At 37.2% G+C, this 18,483-nt stretch overlaps 1 protein-coding gene across 2 annotated transcripts in view; it reads right to left on the bottom strand.

Annotated features, from left to right (window-relative positions):
* The window catches only part of camk1b (calcium/calmodulin-dependent protein kinase Ib), a 77,761-nt gene that overhangs the window by 47,010 nt on the left and 12,268 nt on the right, over positions 1–18,483 (bottom strand). For both annotated transcript variants that reach the window (XM_056236684.1, XM_056236683.1), the window contains exon 2: positions 15,614–15,724. In XM_056236684.1, coding sequence (XP_056092659.1) covers positions 15,614–15,699 — 86 coding nt within the window. In that variant the 5' untranslated portion in view covers positions 15,700–15,724. The remainder of the gene's footprint in view (positions 1–15,613; positions 15,725–18,483) is intronic.

Here is an 18,483-nt window from a genome sequence, read left to right as displayed (position 1 = left end):
CCTGCCTGGAACTACTTTAAGCCTAGTTTACACTACATGATTTTAAGCCCGAATTGCAAATTGTTAAGCTCGCCGACAGGTCAGGGTGTTATCGCGTGCAAATCGCGGGGGATTAGCGGGCGATGAACGCTCGCCAATCTGTTAGTATGAAAGAGCCAACAACACATCAAAGACGCTCGCAGACGATTCTCCCAGAAAAATATCTAGCATGCTAGATATCCAGAGCTGTCGCACGACTCAACCTCACGTAATGTCATGAGCTACAGCCAATCAGAGCAAGGCATGGGTTGAGGTCACCGGGTATTGGCGCGCGTGCTGTTTCGCGTCATTTCCGGTTCGTTTTATCGCGTGATTTTTCGTGACAAAACGTGGTTTGTAGACAAGATAGAATCGTTGGGTGACAGAGTTGTTGTCAACTGGTGTAGTGCGTTACCTCCTGTTGCGGATCAATCACGTCGTGTCGTGTGGTGTGAACAGCTCAACAACTTGAACACTCCTGATTTCACAGAGAGCAAGTCATGTAGTGTGAACCGCACAGTTCAGCCCGACGGTTTAAAATCATGTAGTGTGAACTAGGCTTTAGCCGTGCGTTTCCTTGAAAGTTGCAATGATGTTGCTGCCTATGGCTGGTTCAGAATCCTCTCAGATTTCATCAAAAATATCTTAATTCGTGTTCCGAAGATGAACGAACGTCTTACAGGCAGTGGTATAGTCGTTTACCCACTGGGAAAGGTCAAGGGTTTCTGTATACCCACTTTAAAAAGCACGAGGATACATAACAACATCGTTTTGTGACAGAACTTTCACACTTTCATTCATAAATTCACCCCGTCTTTGATGCGAAGCGACAGATCGAATCACTGAATCAAGTCACATATGAAACTTACTGTATCACAGAATTTGACAATCTGTTGTTTATGAATCACAACTTGTAGGTATGTCTGATTATTTGTAGTTGTGTTTTCTATTAACAGTTCCAATTATAAGCTTTATGTAGTTGCTATGAAGGGCAAAGCTTTGTCTCCGCTAGCCTGCTAACTAGCATAACAGTATTGATGTAGACAGTGTTGACAAAATGGGAATGGCTACATCTTCAGGAGGTTTTGTGCGTATAGTCTGCATTGTACTCTGTCTGTCTGCCGTTCTTCGTAAAATGTGCAGCGCACAGACAAACCTTGAGGTTATATACATTTACATTTAACCTCTCTAAGTTCGTCAGCCTTAAGACAAACTTTTTCCGGGGTGTAAAAAACAGCGACAACAACTCTTCCTCTTTTCTAAAGCAATATGGCCAACATGGCCTCACCCTCTTTGTTGCGTGTTCCTGGGGTTTATGTAAATTTAGAAGCAGCAGGACATTTCTGAATTTATCTAACTTATGTGTAGTTATCTTCTAGTCATTGATTAGCATATTCTGTCATGATAATCTATAAATCGCGTTCCCGGGGGCGGGGTTTATGTACATTTTAGGGTTTGTGATGTCATCAACCCTGGAGGAAGCTCTTTGTAGTCCCTACCAGCCGTTTGTTGTAGTCCTAAAAAAGCTATTTTTTTTAAAAGAAAATATCTCCCTTTGCATTGAACTTTGAGCGTCGTAACTTTGCAGATGTTGTTTATGCTCAAACAACAGTATACACTAACTAAAGTTAAAAGTGAAATATTCAATAACCCCTTAAATTTGAGATATTATGAAGTCTGCATGTTCTCTGTGTGAATGAGATTTTTTTTTTTAACTGAAAACAGGTAAAATTTGATTTTAAAATCATGTAGTGTGAACTAGGCTTTAGCCGTGCGTTCCCTTGAAAATAATCACCTTAGAAAGTTCATCAACCAATCAGATTCAAGCATTCAACAAACCCCGTAGTATAATTGAAATTAGAGCACTGAGGCAAACAAATTACACGGGGGTGTGACATTCTTTTGAAAACTATTAATTCAATCTAATTAAATACCACAAACAATTAAATAATTCATCTCTCAAGAGGCCGACGCCACATGACATCTTGCTTCCTGAGGCAGTGCTCAGCCTAAATTCAGTTTAGTGCAGGTCCGTCCCACAGACTCGACACGAAACCGCCATTTCTGCCGATTGCATTATGTAACGTTCCCTAAAATAAACAAAAAGCAGGTGCAGCTCATGTGCTGGAGGCCAGACTGAGACTGTTGTGTGAATCGAGTCAGACGGCCCAGTGTCTCTGGACGGATGCAATATATCTCAGATTAACTCCGGCTACCCTTAATAGCTGCTCCAGAGCGCCTCATCAGCTGATCTGAGAACAGCATTGTGCATTATACATTTTATCATCATAATCTGGATTTGGACTAGGCAGGCTGATCCCAAAACATGCCATATTGGTGAACTGGTTCTTTACCGCATTATTGGGTGAACAAATTATTTACAGTACAGTACAGTAGGGACTTCCTATACATAAACATGTTTGCTTGTAAAATGCATTGATTCTTAACCATGTAAAACTGATGAACTAGAGGTCAATGTTCGATTACAAAACCAAACACTGTATTTTTAAATTGACCAGAATTATTTATATTTTCATTAAATATTCGATTTTCTTTAACAAATGGCGTGTTTCACTGTCCACACCATAAAAGAATGTACCATTTTAAATTGTAACGAGATTTTATATTTACTAAAAAATATTTATATTTTCATTAAATTGTATTTTTATTTTTATTTTTTTATGTTACTGTAGTATTCATTAACATTTTGAATTATCTTTTACGTTCATATTTTCAGTTTATGTTTTAGTCATTTTGTTATGCGCTTTTGTCATTTTTAGTAGTTTTGTTTAATAAAATATTTCTATTTAGCCTTAATTTATTTAATTTCAGTTTTAGTCATTTTAGTACATATTTGAGTAGTTTTTTTCAGGTTTTGTCTAATATTTATATTTTATTTTATTTCAGCTTCATCTCATTCAGCTTTATATTTTTATAATTTTATATATATGTGTGTGTGTGTGTCCATATACAGTCTGTATGCATATATATATATATATATATATATATACACATTTATGTGTGCATATATGTATACACACACACCCATATACAGTCTGTATGCAACTATGCATATATATATATATATGTGTGTGCATAATATATGTATACACACACACACACACAGCATAGAGGTGCTATGGGAACTTCTAAGCAGACGACCGTGAAGTTTCAAAGACTCCTCGAAAACATGAAACTAAAAGTGGTTAGAAAATCCAGAAGAACGATGTAATGAAATGCTATAGACGTCTATCTTATTCCCTGAAGTTATTGTGATAGTGTTGCTATACGTTTCTGGCACACAGACGATGAGAACAGTTCCACTCGGCGTGTGATTCAGAGACGAGCACTTATAATGTGGTCGATCAGGGTCGCACACAAACAGCAGCACTGATTGATCTCCTGGGATATTTCTGTTTCCAAAACAGGAGTTGCGACCTCACACCTGGCCGCCGGCCGAGCCCGGAGGATAGCCTGCAGACAGCACCACTCAACACGAACAGACAATATCTGTGATGACTAGACTACAAGACTAGATAGAGAGATGTGGCACACTAACAGCCGATTCCAAATGTTATTTACACACTGTGGAAAGAGAACACACTTTGTACCGGGACCCTTCACAGAGGTTCACTTCCACATGGCCTTTAATGAAGTGATCGTCCGAATTTCATTATTTGAGATAACATCACCTATTTGATATTTTTTTGCCACGAAATTTCGTTTTATTATGACATGATGTGAGTAGTGATACCTTGCAAAGGTTTTGGCTTTCAAAGCCCTCATTTCTAATCTCAAACATATTCAGAATTTGACAAAATTCAGGTTTTTGTAAACCACATTTGTTTTATTTACAACAGTCAATCACAAAAAAGTAACCTTACTATTCAAAATAAAGTCGTGATGACCTATACGTACAAACAGGCACATTAATCTCTTCCAGAAACTAGCGAGCTACCTTTCACTGTAAACAATTATTTGTCATCATCACAACTTTTTATCTTTTGTCAATTCAACTTAGATATGTGGTTCAGATAACATAATATTTTGAGCTAAACCAATCTCCTTCATAGTATTAACTCAAAATTAAGTTAAAAACCAGTTTAAGTTTAAGGCAGCTGCCTTTCAAGCCAATGCGTTTTTGCATTGCATTACAGTGCTTTTCTATTGTTTTCCCATGTAAATATGCGATAGGTTGACGTGTTTGAGAACTGTGCGTGCATTTTGCACATGTGTTCAACTAATATATTTTTTTTAAGTGTCTCTAGACCTTGTTTTTTCACACTTCTTAAAATAGGGGCCTAAAAACAATAGTAGTGGGTGGGATGTGCATGACTAATAATATGAAGAACACACTTTAGCCTCTGCAAGTCTTTAGTCTCATCACCCGCAGTGAGAAAAACTAAAGTAGAAACATCCTTCCTGTGAAAGTATGACTTCATCTTGTGTAAGATGGCACACCTGATAGAGGAAGTGGGGGGAGGGGCTGATGATGCAACGACTGATGAAGTAGATAAGTAATCCGGTGGTCGGGGACAAGCGACAGCAATCAGGAGATTAACCTTTCATTCCAGGCATAAACGCGGCAGAAGACACACCTCGATTGTGTTTGTGGGTGTTACATGCGTGCAAATGTGTGTGTGTGTGTGTGTGTGTGCAAAAGGATTGGTGATTGAATAATAAATGCACATGAGACACCTCATGGTGTTTACCAGCCTGGTAGAAACACCTGCTCTCCCACACACACACACACTTTTAGTTACCGTTCACACCTCCACTAGCACATAACAAACAATTAAAACCCAGACAGTACATCAGTTTTTGAAAAAAAGTAAATAACAAAGTGTTCATGCGACACAATCGAAGACTTAAAGGGACAGTTCACCCAAAAATGAAAATTAGCCCATGATTTACTCACCCTCAAGTCATCCTAGGTGTATATGACTTTCTTCTTTCAGACGAATACAAACAGAGTTATATTAAAAAATGTCCTGGCTCTTCCGAGTTTATAATGACAGGGAATGACCGTTTCTGTTTTGAAGGTCATCAAAGTGCATCCATCCATCATAAAAATACTCCACACGGTTCCGGTGGGGTTAATAAAGGCCTTCTGAGGCGATGCATTTGTGTAAGAAAAATATCCATATTTATATTTATATACAAAGTAAATTCAAGCTTCCGGCCAAACGGCCATACGCAGTTTGCTTGCGTATAAAGCACAACTTATGACCTCAGAAGTAGCGTAGTGCGTCATCATGGCGTAGCGTAAATATCAGCATAAGGTGCGTAATCCGTATGTTCGTTTGGCCGGAAGCTAGTTATTTTACTTTATAAAGTTTTAAATATGGATATTTTTCTAGCACAAATGCATCGCTTTGCTTCAGAAGGCCTTTTTTAACCCACCAGAGCCGTGTGGAGTATTTTTATGATGGATGGATGCACTTTTATGGACTTCAAAACAGAAACGGCCATTCACTCCCATTATAAACTATATTAATTTTTTTAATATAACTCTGATTGTATTCGTCTGAAAGAAGAGTCACCTAAAAAGGCTTAAGGGTGAGTAAATCATGGGCTAATTTTCATTTTTGGGTGAACTATCCCTTTAATTTTCTCTCTCTTTACAGAGAAAAACAAACATCAAACGTCAATGTCAAATTACTGTTAATACCAAGCATGTGGCTTTCACTTTAAATATTTGCGCTGCCACCTAAACTGCTCTGACAACAGTCCGGATGACACGCCATGCTCATCCCGTCGTGGGTTAAACCCACACTCACAACAGCCTGTAACTGCATCTGCTAATGAGCAGCTAATGGAAATTTAACATGCCCCAGTGTGCTTCACATCAATGAAAGGGAAACCATTAAATCGCTATGGCAACTCAGCAGTGATTTGGTTCAGCTCAGTGCCTTTTCTGAGGGATTGTGGGTTCTTCATAATCAAATCAAGTATACCTGGAGGAAACGGTGCCCCATGGGTATCCCAGAACCGAAACGTTAAACAGGATAATGTTACAGGATAGCAGAACAAAGCGAAAACAAGCACCATTATTACTATTGCTCATACTTAGTGTAAGGAATTTGAACAATCCCCTAACGAGGTACATTGTGGCTTGATCTTTGAATTTGTATGTTTCTGTGGCTATTCAAAATCACAAAACCATTAATCACAGAAAATTGTTGCATAATTATATTATATAGATCAGTATTGTTATTGGTAACTAAAACTGAAACTTTAAAAAAAAAAAAACCAAATAAAATATATTGTTATACAAATATAAAAAAATTATGAAAATTAGAAATGTTGCCATGGTAGATGAACTGAACTGAAATAAGTTGAAGAACTAAAATTAATAAAACTAAAACTGAAATACATATAAATTAAAGCTAATTATGAAAATTAAATAAAAACTAAAACTAAAGTAACATAAATTGCTAAAACTTAAACAAAAATGAAACTAAAACTGAATATATATAAAAGGCAGCTAATTCAAAATATTAATAATCATACAGAATAAATAATACTAAAACAACACTGGTCTACAATCGATTTTCTTTTTTCTTTTCGACTCTTAAAAGCATGGACAAACAAGAAATGGACTTTTCCTCTGCTATAGACTTTCTTGTGCAGACCATAAAATAGTTAATAGTAATAATAATATAATAATAAAATCTTATATCACGATCTGAGTATTTATATTTCACGATAACAATATTCATCACTATATAGTTATTTTTGCTTTAAATAAGGTCAAGATTTTTGATACCATTGAAATTTCATAATTCTTATAACCCTTTTCAATATCATTTAAAAAAAAACTAATACTAGCCTAAAAAAAACCTCTCAAGCTTACTGAAGAAAAATAAACAGTGATAAAGAAAGAGCAAAGACAACAAACTACAATAGAACAATGACAAGTGAAACTTCAAGGACTAGAAATAAGAAATACTACACAATTTGTATAAAGTAATCAAATTTAGCCTTTACTGTATACATTAAATATACATTTAAGTTGCAAAAGTTATTCAGTCAAGACTAGTGAGAGATTTTCTCTTTTTTTGATGTTGTTGTTTGATTAACATCGATAACGACAGCAGGTTTATTAGGCTACTGTCACTTTAAGACCGAATACACGGATCCAATATACTCATGTGTTTTCTGTCTGTTTACTGTTTACGTTCACTTAAGACATAAATTACTGTGTTTACTTGCAAATACATGGTCACTTTGACACATAGTTATGTGTATTTAACCGTTTAACCAGCTGACAAATTCCTCCGGGTTAATCATTTCTACACCCACCAGTACACAAGTAATACTAAAATTAAAGCTGCAAGCAGCATTTAGCGGTGTTCAAGCAGTTAAGGCCTTTAAGGCCGTTAAGCACAAAAGCATCAAAAAGCATTTACAGCCAATACAGTCAATTTACCATAGGAAATTTATGGTTTTAAAGCTTTTTAACAGTTATAGCGCCACCTATGGTCCGATCTCCATAAACTTTTGCATGCTTGTTAATGATGTTATGTCATTGTTACTTTTGGTTGCTGGAGCGCCACCTATGGGCCAATCGGGGTCATACTCTGATAGGTTCTCCCCAAAAGTGTGGCCTACCATCTGGCCAAGTTTCAAGTCTCTAGGCCTTACGCTTTGGGCTGCACGATGCGTTTTAGGTTGTTGTTTTTTTTCAAATAGCAATTACAATAGGTTTTCAGCACTTCGTGCTTGAACTCCTAATAATAATGAGACCTTTTTGACAGTTATAGCGCCACCTATGGTCCGATCTCCATGAAACTTTGCATGCTTCTTCACCATGTTATGACACATGTGCTCACCAATTTTTGTGAAGTTCTGAGTTTTTATTTATGATTTATAGGCTTTTGACTGTATTTTGCCACGCCCCTTTTCTAAATGACCCTGTTACAGCCACCCGATTGCAAAATTTCAACTTTTTTCCCGATAATTATTGATCTAGAGAGTCCAGAGAATAGGCCTAGACTGGTTTGGTTCCGATCGGGCGAAAAACCAGGGACTAGTTCGCAAAAGTAGGTTTTGGACAAAATTCGACATAGCGGAAAATGCGTTTTAGGGGTTTTTTTTTTTCAAATAGCAATTACAATAGGTTTTCAGCACTTCGTGCTTGAACGCCTAATAACACTGACTTGGGAGTGGGACATTGCATTTGCACCAACATTTCCAGTAGCTAAGACAATACAGATGGTACTAGTAATCCCAAGGACATTGGTTTAACTTCCAAAGAAAGCATACAATTATTATTTACTTTTTTAATGAGAAAGTAATGAATAAATTGAATATTTATACGACTCTTTCATTGAATGATCAGTTTTCACGAGGGTTTAATGCACTTCTGACGGTGGACAGCAGCTGAGTGGACCTCCATGCACGTTTGTAAGACACCTGAGCACACTTCACTGTGTGCTGTAGACCTGGCGATAAACAGGCCGCCTCCTGCTGTGCCCTGGTGCGACTCTCTGCGAGTCATGTTATTGGAAACAGGGCCATATGTCTTCCTGAGAAACCCCAAATGCAGTCTTGCTTGTCCAGAGGCGCATAAAGCGAAGCAGATCTCGCACAACTATGCTGACCCGACATAAATCGGTCAAACTTCTGACCGTCCTGTGCTCTTACTGTCCATCAATCACTGAGATGAGAGTACGAGAGAGCACGGGGTCAGCGGCGCGGGCACAGGCGATCCATACTCCCAATTGATTTTAGATTATTCCAGTGCTTTTAAACCGCCCACAAACCGCCAGCCCCCGCAAAGCACGCTGGGAAGTGTCATAGTTCGCACAGTGCCACTAATCAGGTTGGGCATGTGATCTGTTGTGGAGCAGAATGAGATGCAAAAAAAGAAAAAACACACAAACAAAGTAAAAAATATTAAACTAACTTAATGTAGACAATAAAGCAGGTGAAAAAAATCATTACTGTTCAAAAGTTTGGGGTCATATATATATATGTATTGGAAACCATGATATATATATTTTCTCAGTTGAATATATACAGTAAGTTACAAAATATTGAGTTGTTTTCAACTGTGATAACAAAAAATGTTTCTTAGTGATTTTCTGAAGGATCATGTGACAGAAGACTGGAGTAATGATGCTGAAAATCCAGTTGTGCATCATAGGAATAAATGAGATTAAAATCAAAATGACAGCTATTTTAAATTGTAATAATATTTCACAAATAAATGCAGCCTTGGTGAGTAAAAGAGACATTTAAAAAACGTACAGACCCCAAACTATTGAAGAGTATTAATTTAAGTACGTTCCACCCGTTTTATTGACAAAAGCCATAGCTAGGGATCCGACTATCATAGAGACTCTTTAAGATAGTAAGCACCCAAAGCGTTTGCTCCCACCACCTATTCTATTTTAGGCTGTTGTATAAATATGTCCTGCACAGCATCCTTTCACATAAAAATGCTGTGTAAATAAATATTTTGATTAGTGGTACAAAAACTGCCGACCCTACTCTATTAACCAAAAATAGCTCTGGATACTGGCCAGCGGCTCTCTCTTAGCTAATAAAAAACTGCTTCAGTCACAGTTTAACCTTCTATTAAAACCTTCTATTATTGAAACATTGTTTTAAAATCTTTAGGTTTTCAGGTTTTCAAACCAGGAACAAATCACGCAAAAGAAAAGAAAGCCAAATGTAAAAGATACGACACAAATGTAAAATAGAGATCACTTTTCATTCTAATTTGATGATTTGCTGCTCAAAAACTATTCTTATTATTATCAATTTTGAGCAGTTGTGCTGCTTAGTATTTGTTTTTGTTTTCTGGAAACCATGAACGGTAAAATACTGGCATCCAAGCTGACGTTTTCTTACCGTAAATTTCACAGGTTTCCTTTACATTGTGTTTTTTTTTTTGCACGTAAATTTAAGTCCCGTAAAACATAGAAGGTTGCCACCATATTTTTTACGGTATTTTACCGTAAATTTCACCGTTTTTTTTTAACAGTGTACACTACCATCAACGTTTTTTAAAAAGAAAATACATTAATACATTTATTCAGCAAAGACACATTAAATTGATCAAAAGTGCATAATATTACAAAACATTTCTATTTTAATTTTTAAATAAATGCTGTTTTTCTTTTTTTTATTCATCAAAGAATCCTGAATTTTTTATATATATCATGATTTCCACAAATATAAGCAACAAAAACTCTTTTCAACAGATAATATAAGAACCATTGATAATAATAAGAACCATTCAGTATTCCTACAAATAATAATTGAGCAGCAAATCATCATATTAGAGTGATTTCTGAAGGATCATGTGACACTGAAGACTGGAGTGATGATGCTGAAAATTCAGCTTTGATCACAGGAATAAATTACATTTTAAAATATAACTGAATAGAAAACAGTTCTTTTGAATTGTACATTAATATTTGTACTTAATTTTTAATCAAATAAATGCAGCCTTAATTGTAACTGAAACTCTATTTAATAACACACATCCACACTGACCCGCCGTGACAAAAATGTAAGTCTAATGTACATTTGCTAAGCAATTATGTGTACTTATAGAAGATTACCCAACCCTCTTAACGACATCCTCAGAAAACAGTCTGTTTAATCTGAAAGAGTGTCCACAGGAGTCACTTTGTCAAACATTTACTAAAGGAAGTTATTATGGTGTTGATAAACAGAGTTTGTAGAATAACTACATGAGAGCAGGGGCACGAGGGATTGGGTGGAGGTGAAGACGCATGACAGTTTTTTTTAGCACTGAATACTTTATCAACAACTGTTAAAACAACATGGAACAAACAGCGTCCGCCCAAAAGCTAAATACACAGCCTGTTGCTCTTGGATACGGGCAAATCAAACAACAAACATCGCTTTCATGAGAATCAGAATAGATCAGGAATACCGAAACATATCTGTAACGTGCTGAAATACACTCACCTAAAGGATTATTAGGAACACCGGTGACCACACTAATACTGTGTTTGACCCCCTTTCGCCTTCAGAACTGCCTTAATTCTACGTGGCATTGATTCAACAAGGTGCCGAAGCCCGAGCTTCGTTTACAGTCTGAGGGAGACGCACGCTGGAAACGAAACAATCTTCGCAAACATGTCTAAGGATTTCCACACAGAGGAAGACTCAGCCATATTTATTTGAACCCGAACACACGGACGCACCAGACACACGTCAGCGGCGGCACTGAACGCGGATCCACAACAGAACCGGAACACAATACAATGCTGAATAAAGTCGTAGTTTTTGTTATTTTCGGAGCAAAATGTATTTTCGATGCTTCAACACACTCTAACTAACCCACTGATGTCACATGGACTACTTTGATGATGTCTTTATTTCCTTTCTGGACAAGGACAGTATACCGTACACACATTTACAATGGAGGGACAGAAAGCTCTCGGACTAAATCTAAAATATCTTAAACTGTGTTCTGAAGATGAACGGAGGTCTGACGGGCTTGGAGCGACATGAGGGAGAGTCATTAATGACATCATTTTCATTTTTGGGTGAACTAACCCTTTAAGGTGTTATGGGTAGTTGATACGGTGTTCTGGGTGTTTGCTTACTGACCCACTAGTATCTTATTGTGCTTAAGCAGTCAAACACACACATAATAATGTCAGAATGCCGGTCTTGGTGAGAGTATTCACGTAAACAGTTATATTTAAAGTGAACGTAAACAATTGAGAAAGAAAACAGTATAATGGATCAGTGCGTCAGGTCTTAAAGTGACAGCAGCCTAATAAACCTGCTGCCAAATTATGAGATAATATTAAAAAATATCAATATGGCAGGTTTTCCCCATGGTATCGATGTCAAAATTGTGACAAGTGGAAATGCTGAGTGGCTTGTAACTTTGGAAAACCACTAGCAACAGTGGCTGGAGAGCAAAAAAGTCAAGGTCAATCCCTGGTTATAGTTATAATTTTAAGTGTATAACCTTAAGTGTATGGGATTTATGCTTGTTTTATTGTCCACCATATTAAAATCGAATACACACTGTAAAACTGCTTCAAACTAAATAGTGATGAAATGCATGAAATTACGTTAACACTTTAGTTTACAGTGTCCTTGTTACACGTTACATGTAAATAACATGTAAATTATGCATAAACACATGCAACTAACTCTAAACCAAACCCCAATCCTAACTTTAACTCTATAGTAAGTACATGTAGTTAATTATTATTACACAGTACTTAAATCCATAATTACATTGTATGGACACCTTAAAATAAAGTGTAACCGAAATTACCGCAAACATTATATGTGCCACTGTGCTACTGCAGAATCTGGAAAATATCCAAATAAAACCTATGAATGATGAATAGACTCAACTAAACCATATATCAATGAACGTCAGGCTAATGCATCTTAAGATGATGCTAGCTGTGTTTTAGAGCATTTTAGCGGGTTTCTAGCTGGCCATTACGTTCATAAACTTAGCTTAAAGGAGTAGTTCACTTTAAAAAAAACTTTTGCTGATAATTTACTCACCCCCATGTCATCCAAGATGTCCATGTCTTTCTTTCTTCAGTCGAAAAGAAATTAAGGTTTTTGATGAAAACATTCCAGGATTTTTCTCCATATAATGCACTTTACTGGGCACCAAACGGTCCAAGGTCCAAAAGACAGTTTCAGTGCAAACTGTTCAAAGGGCTTTAAACGATTCCAGACGATGAATAAGGGTCTTATCAAGCGAAACGATCGCTCATTTAAAAAATAAATAACAAAGTTTAAGTTTTATAAGCTCAAATGCCCGCCTTGCTCTGTTCTGTGTGACTCTCCTGTTCGAACTCGTTCATCAAAATGAACGAATCTTTTTCCGAGTCAATTCGTTCATTTCGTTCGTTAAATGAATCAAATGACTCGAAAAAAGATTCGTTCATTTTGATGAACGAGTTCGAACAGGAGAGTCACACAGAACAGAGCAAGGCGAGCATTTGAGCTTATAAAACTTAAACTTTGTTATTTATTTTTTAAATGAGCGATCGTTTCGCATGATAAGACCCTTATTCATCGTCTGGTGTCGTTTAAAGACATTTTAAGCTGCATCTGAAACTGTTATTAACTGTCTTTTGGACCTTGGACCGTTTGGTGCCCAGTAAAGTGCATTATATGGAGAAAAATCCTGGAATGTTTTCATCAAAAACCTTAATTTCTTTTCGACTGAAGAAAGAAAGACATGGACATCTTGGATGACATGGGGGTGAGTAAATTATCAGCAAAAGTTTTTTTTAAAGTGAACTACTCCTTTAACCACCTTGGTTTATTGCTTGTCCAAAATGGCCTTGCTTGATCCAGATGGTCATAAGTTGTATTTTACAGTAGGCTAATTTGACTCCGCGCCAAAGGAGATGGCTTTGGTTTTCAAAGATGCATCAACTTAAATTTCCAGAGTCTCTCACTTACTCAATGAATCAATAGCGGTTTTAGTGAAGCACATTAACAGTTTGACATTGTATCGACATGTTCTCCAGTTTATGAACTAGATTTTATGAGGCTGGCTGAGTGTATGTTTAAAGAGTTTGTTTAGGTTGATGAGGTTTTATGAGGATCCCTCAGAGCGCTGCGCGTCCGTCCACCGCGGCACAAAGTCAAACACGCATGGGAAAGCCTGAGGAAATTCAGCAGAGCATCACGACTGGACAAAATGCCCCCAAAAATCTTTTCCACTAGACTGAACATTGAGGCTCTCGATCCTTACACACTTACTCGGCAGATTATTAATAGAAAATAAAAACTTTGTTTCCATAGCAACAGTTATAGTCCATATGGTAAGTGTCTCCTCCTGTTGCCAAGACAACCAACCCACGACGAGCTCGCCGTTGAACGATGTGCTGTTGATCTTTCCCCAAACAAGCCTGGACAACATACAACACTGACCTTAAGAATAGAGTTTAGCCGATAATGAAATCTTGAGAAAGAGAATCTCGTTGAGATTTGCAGTACCAAAAAAGACTTTGTTTCAATTGGATTCTGGGACTGTTTAAAACATAATGTCTTTCTGCATTCTCATTAAACCTACAGAGAAAACCAGACTCGAGTTAAATAAATGAAAGCACAATTTCCCCTTCTCTCCGTCCCAATCCGTTCCTGCAGACATGATGTCACTGAAGATCCCATTAACACTGAATCCAGGCCTAGGATATGGGCCTTGAGTATTCCCACTCTCGCAGTGTGTGAGCAGAGGGCAAAGGTCATCTCACACACCCAAAAGCCCTAACAATAGCCACCTTTAAACTGGCTCTGAGTAAAGCGTGTGGAAGTGTTTAATGGGGGTCTAGAGTTTGGAACGGATTCCTGTTCAGATCTGGTTCCGACGCTAAAAAACGGTTAATGTTTAATCAGTCCTTCCAGAAAAACACAGAGTTTTTTTGTGATTGTTGCGGGCAAAAATCCTTGATTATGCGGCCTGTTTTCTTAAAAAATGCGATGGAATATGCGGGATATTTATGCAATTTTATGCGATGAAATTGCGGGAACTTGCAAAAACTGCGGTTTGATGAAAAAGATAAAAACAAGTGATTCCCCCAACACCCTGTTCTCACTAGGCTACTACCTTACTGTAAAGAGTCATTTCTTACTACGATAAGCAAGCATATACATCACAGACAGTGCTGGGAATATTTAAATTCTCATCTTGTTTTATTTCAGACCTTAATAAACACATCAAACTTACAAAACATTGATGAGTCAAACAAGTTCTGTAGCTTTACAAAAGGAATATGCTACAACGTCTGTAAAAATGAATAAATAAAATATAAAAAAATAAAGTGCGCTCCTGTTTTACAGCTTTTCGATGATGTTCACGTCGCGTAATTACGTCACTTCATAACGTTCCCATGCGAACGGGGGGGAACGGCTGATCTTGTGTGAAGCAAACGCAACATTTTTCAACTTTCTGCTCAGATATATGTGACTTTTTTGCAACGGAAATGCGAGGATTATGAAATCATGCAAGCCCCGCATATTTTGCACGGAAATCGTTTTTTGTCTCAATTTCTTTAAATTTGTAGTATTTTCAATCGATTCTTTGACCCAAACAAACTATTTACGATTTAAAAATCCATGTATCAAGATCGTTGAATTGCATCGGCAGGATTTGTAATCGATGCGTAAAAAATCATATATCGTTATACCCCTAATTTACAGCATTTTCTCTTTATCTCTGAAATAATGTTCGTCTTACACCAAAACCTTTGAAATGAAAAGCCTGCTTTTGCCTACTGTACCTTTAAGACGTAAATGATCTCTGTTATGACAGCTAATTTCCACATACAGTATACTCTGATTCGTCAGAGTGGGCCAAGACACTAAATACTTAATGTTCCCTATTAAAAATCCATTAAAAGCTTGACTTCCTAAACAAACATCATGAACATGCACTTGGAATCAATGGGAAGTGCCACGCCCACATAGGTCAACACAAAAGATCCTCAGCCCAAATTTGTAGCATACTTGACTACACATAAATATGATTAATGCCAGGAAGAAACGACTACCATCAGCAGGAATGCAAACATCAGCGATATCTTTGTAGCTTTGTAAATGTTCTTATACTTACGTTCCCAAAACATCTTTGAAGTCATAGATTTCCTTGATGTGTGATGTTTTCTTTTTCCAAGAGTGTCCATCCTCTCCCAATGGCATTTTGCTGCGGTCAATGATGGAAAAACTGAGAGAGGAAGAGGAAACCATTCAATTACTATACAATAAAGGCTATGCAAAACATCCCTAAAGATATTTAGGGAAACTACCTGGAAACTAACTGATCTTCAGCCGAATCCTTTAAACCTTTGACGTATAGGGCTATTCACTTGGACCTTGACCTCAACATGTGGAAACCTTCAGGCTTAAATAACTGTGGTATGAGAGTCACATGAAGACACATGATGTGCCTTTTATGAATTAAGACCTTTTACTATGTGTCAGTTGTGATTACTATTAAGACCCCATGATGTAACAGCAAGTTCTCCCCAGCTGTCAGTTTTTCCTTGAGCATTTCAAAGCAAGAGTCTGAAAACACACTCACAATATCTGAACTATCAGCCAGCCAACTATTCAGTTAGCTCAGGCTTCAATAAGACATGAGCATGTAAATTGAGTCAGCCGCAGTTACTTCAATAATCTTGCAACACCTGTTTGTCCACATGGGTTTATCTTCACAGAGAAAGTGCTTTTTATAGGTTGTTCATCATTTGTACAAAGACAAAAAGGAAGGTTTGTCGCTTATAGTTGCTTAAGCATGTAATGAATTATTAAGTCTAACATACTCTCACCATGTCTTTATTTAAGACTTACTTAACATAAGTTATTTAACTTACCTGTTCTATACCTGATCAAAGCTTCCACCAGAACAAAAAAGGCTCTTTCCATGTCAGTATGGTGTTGAGCGAATCAATCGGGTGAACCAATGATTCAATGGTCCATTCATAAAGAGAGCCATTTATTTAAAGGGATAGTTCAATTTGAAATTAATTTTTGGTATGTTTTAGCTTACCTCGAGGGCATCCAAGATGTAGGTGTCTTTGTTTCCGCAGTAGTTTCAATTTTGATATTTTTAGGTCAAACCGTTCTTATGATTTAACATGATTTAACGACTCGTAAATGTAAGTACACATTGATGGCCTAAGACACGAAACGAGCGGTTTGTGTGAGAAAACGAACAGTATTTATATCGTTTTTACCTCTTGTAACGCACAGACCGAAGCGCCGGCGCCCTCAGATCACTTGGACGTGGCTGTGGTTACAAGAGGTAAAAACGATATAAATACTGTTCGTTTTCTCACACAAACCGCTCGTTTCGTGTCTTAGCCCATCAATGTGTACTTACATTTACGAGTCATTAAATCATGTTTAATTTGGACTTCTCTGTGCATGCTCTTTGAGGTGGTGACCATAGACCTGCATTATATGACTGACAGACAAGAACGGTTTGACCTAAAAATATCAAAATTGAAATTACTGCGGAAACAAAGACACCTACATCTTGGATGCCCTCGAGGTAAGCTAAAACACACCAAACATTTATTTCAAAGTGAACTATCCCTTTAATTCCTGAATGAATCAGCTGTTTGAACGAATCGAATGAATGAGTAAAAACTCAATGGTCCCTTCCCTATCATACACCCGACACAATGCGGCGCCAGGCGCGACACAAAAGTGTTTTTTTGCTATTTCAGCCTGACACAGTTATCATTTTCACTTCCTGCGCCACGTTGTTTCAAATAGCAAATAGAGAGCCTAAGTCCCTCCCCTCCGCTTCCGGCTCATGGGACCTTATTTCGGAAAAAATATGTATGGTAGTCAATGGCGAGAGACAACTTATCTTTTTATTCCGTCTGAACTGTGCCCTGAATTACACATATGATATTTGTCAATTTAAACGATCATTTTAAAAAGTCAAGAAAGTCACAGTTTGTCATAAAACAGAAGAAGTAACATTTAGTTTTATGTGAAAATCGCTCAATGAACTAGATCTCCCGCGAGATCCGCTGCTCGTGTGTGTGCAGTCTGGTACAAAACACTCAGGCATGACGGCGTAACGTTGCGATTATAACGCAAGACTATAGAAACAATGAAAAGTGAGCTTCAGTAAAGTTAGCTTCAGTAAAGTTAGCTTCAGTAAAGTTAGCTTCAGTAAAGTTAGCATCAGTAAAGTTAGCATCAGTAAAGTTAGCATCAGTAAAGGTAGCTTCAGTAAAGTTAGCTTCAGTAAAGTGACAGACGTTAGCTTCAGTAAAGTTAGCTTCCGTAAAGTTAGCATCAGTAAAGTTAGCATCAGTAAAGTTAGCTTCAGTAAAGTTAGCATCAGTAAAGTTAGCTTCAGTAAAGGTAGCTTCAGTAAAGGTAGCTTCAGTAAAGTGACAGACGTTAGCTTCAGTAAAGTTAGCTTCAGTAAAGTGACAGACGTTAGCTTCAGTAAAGTTAGCTTCCGTAAAGTTAGCATCAGTAAAGTTAGCATCAGTAAAGTTAGCTTCAGTAAAGTTAGCATCAGTAAAGTTAGCTTCAGTAAAGGTAGCTTCAGTAAAGGTAGCTTCAGTAAAGTGACAGACGTTAGCTTCAGTAAAGTTAGCTTCAGTAAAGTGACAGACGTTAGCTTCAGTAAAGTTAGCTTCCGTAAAGTTAGCATCAGTAAAGTTAGCATCAGTAAAGTTAGCTTCAGTAAAGTTAGCTTCAGTAAAGTTAGCTTCAGTAAAGGTAGCTTCAGTAAAGGTAGCTTCAGTAAAGTGACAGACGTTAGCTTCAGTAAAGTTAGCTTCAGTAAAGTGACAGACGTTAGCTTCAGTAAAGTTAGCTTCAGTAAAGTTAGCTTCATTCATTGAGAGAAAATGTGCAACTTTTGGGTTTGCAGTCTTTATAATTACGTATTTTCACAGTCTTATACCTCAACAGTTTTACATCAAACTGCGACTTTCTTGACTTTAAAATGTA

Source organism: Rhinichthys klamathensis, unplaced genomic scaffold (genome assembly GCF_029890125.1).
Source record: "Rhinichthys klamathensis goyatoka isolate OS25496 unplaced genomic scaffold, OSU_Roscu_1.1 h1tg000461l_1, whole genome shotgun sequence".
Lineage (NCBI taxonomy): Eukaryota > Metazoa > Chordata > Actinopteri > Cypriniformes > Leuciscidae > Rhinichthys > Rhinichthys klamathensis.
The sequence above is the reverse complement of the archived record's forward strand: the minus strand, read 5'-3'. Positions and strand labels throughout refer to the sequence as shown.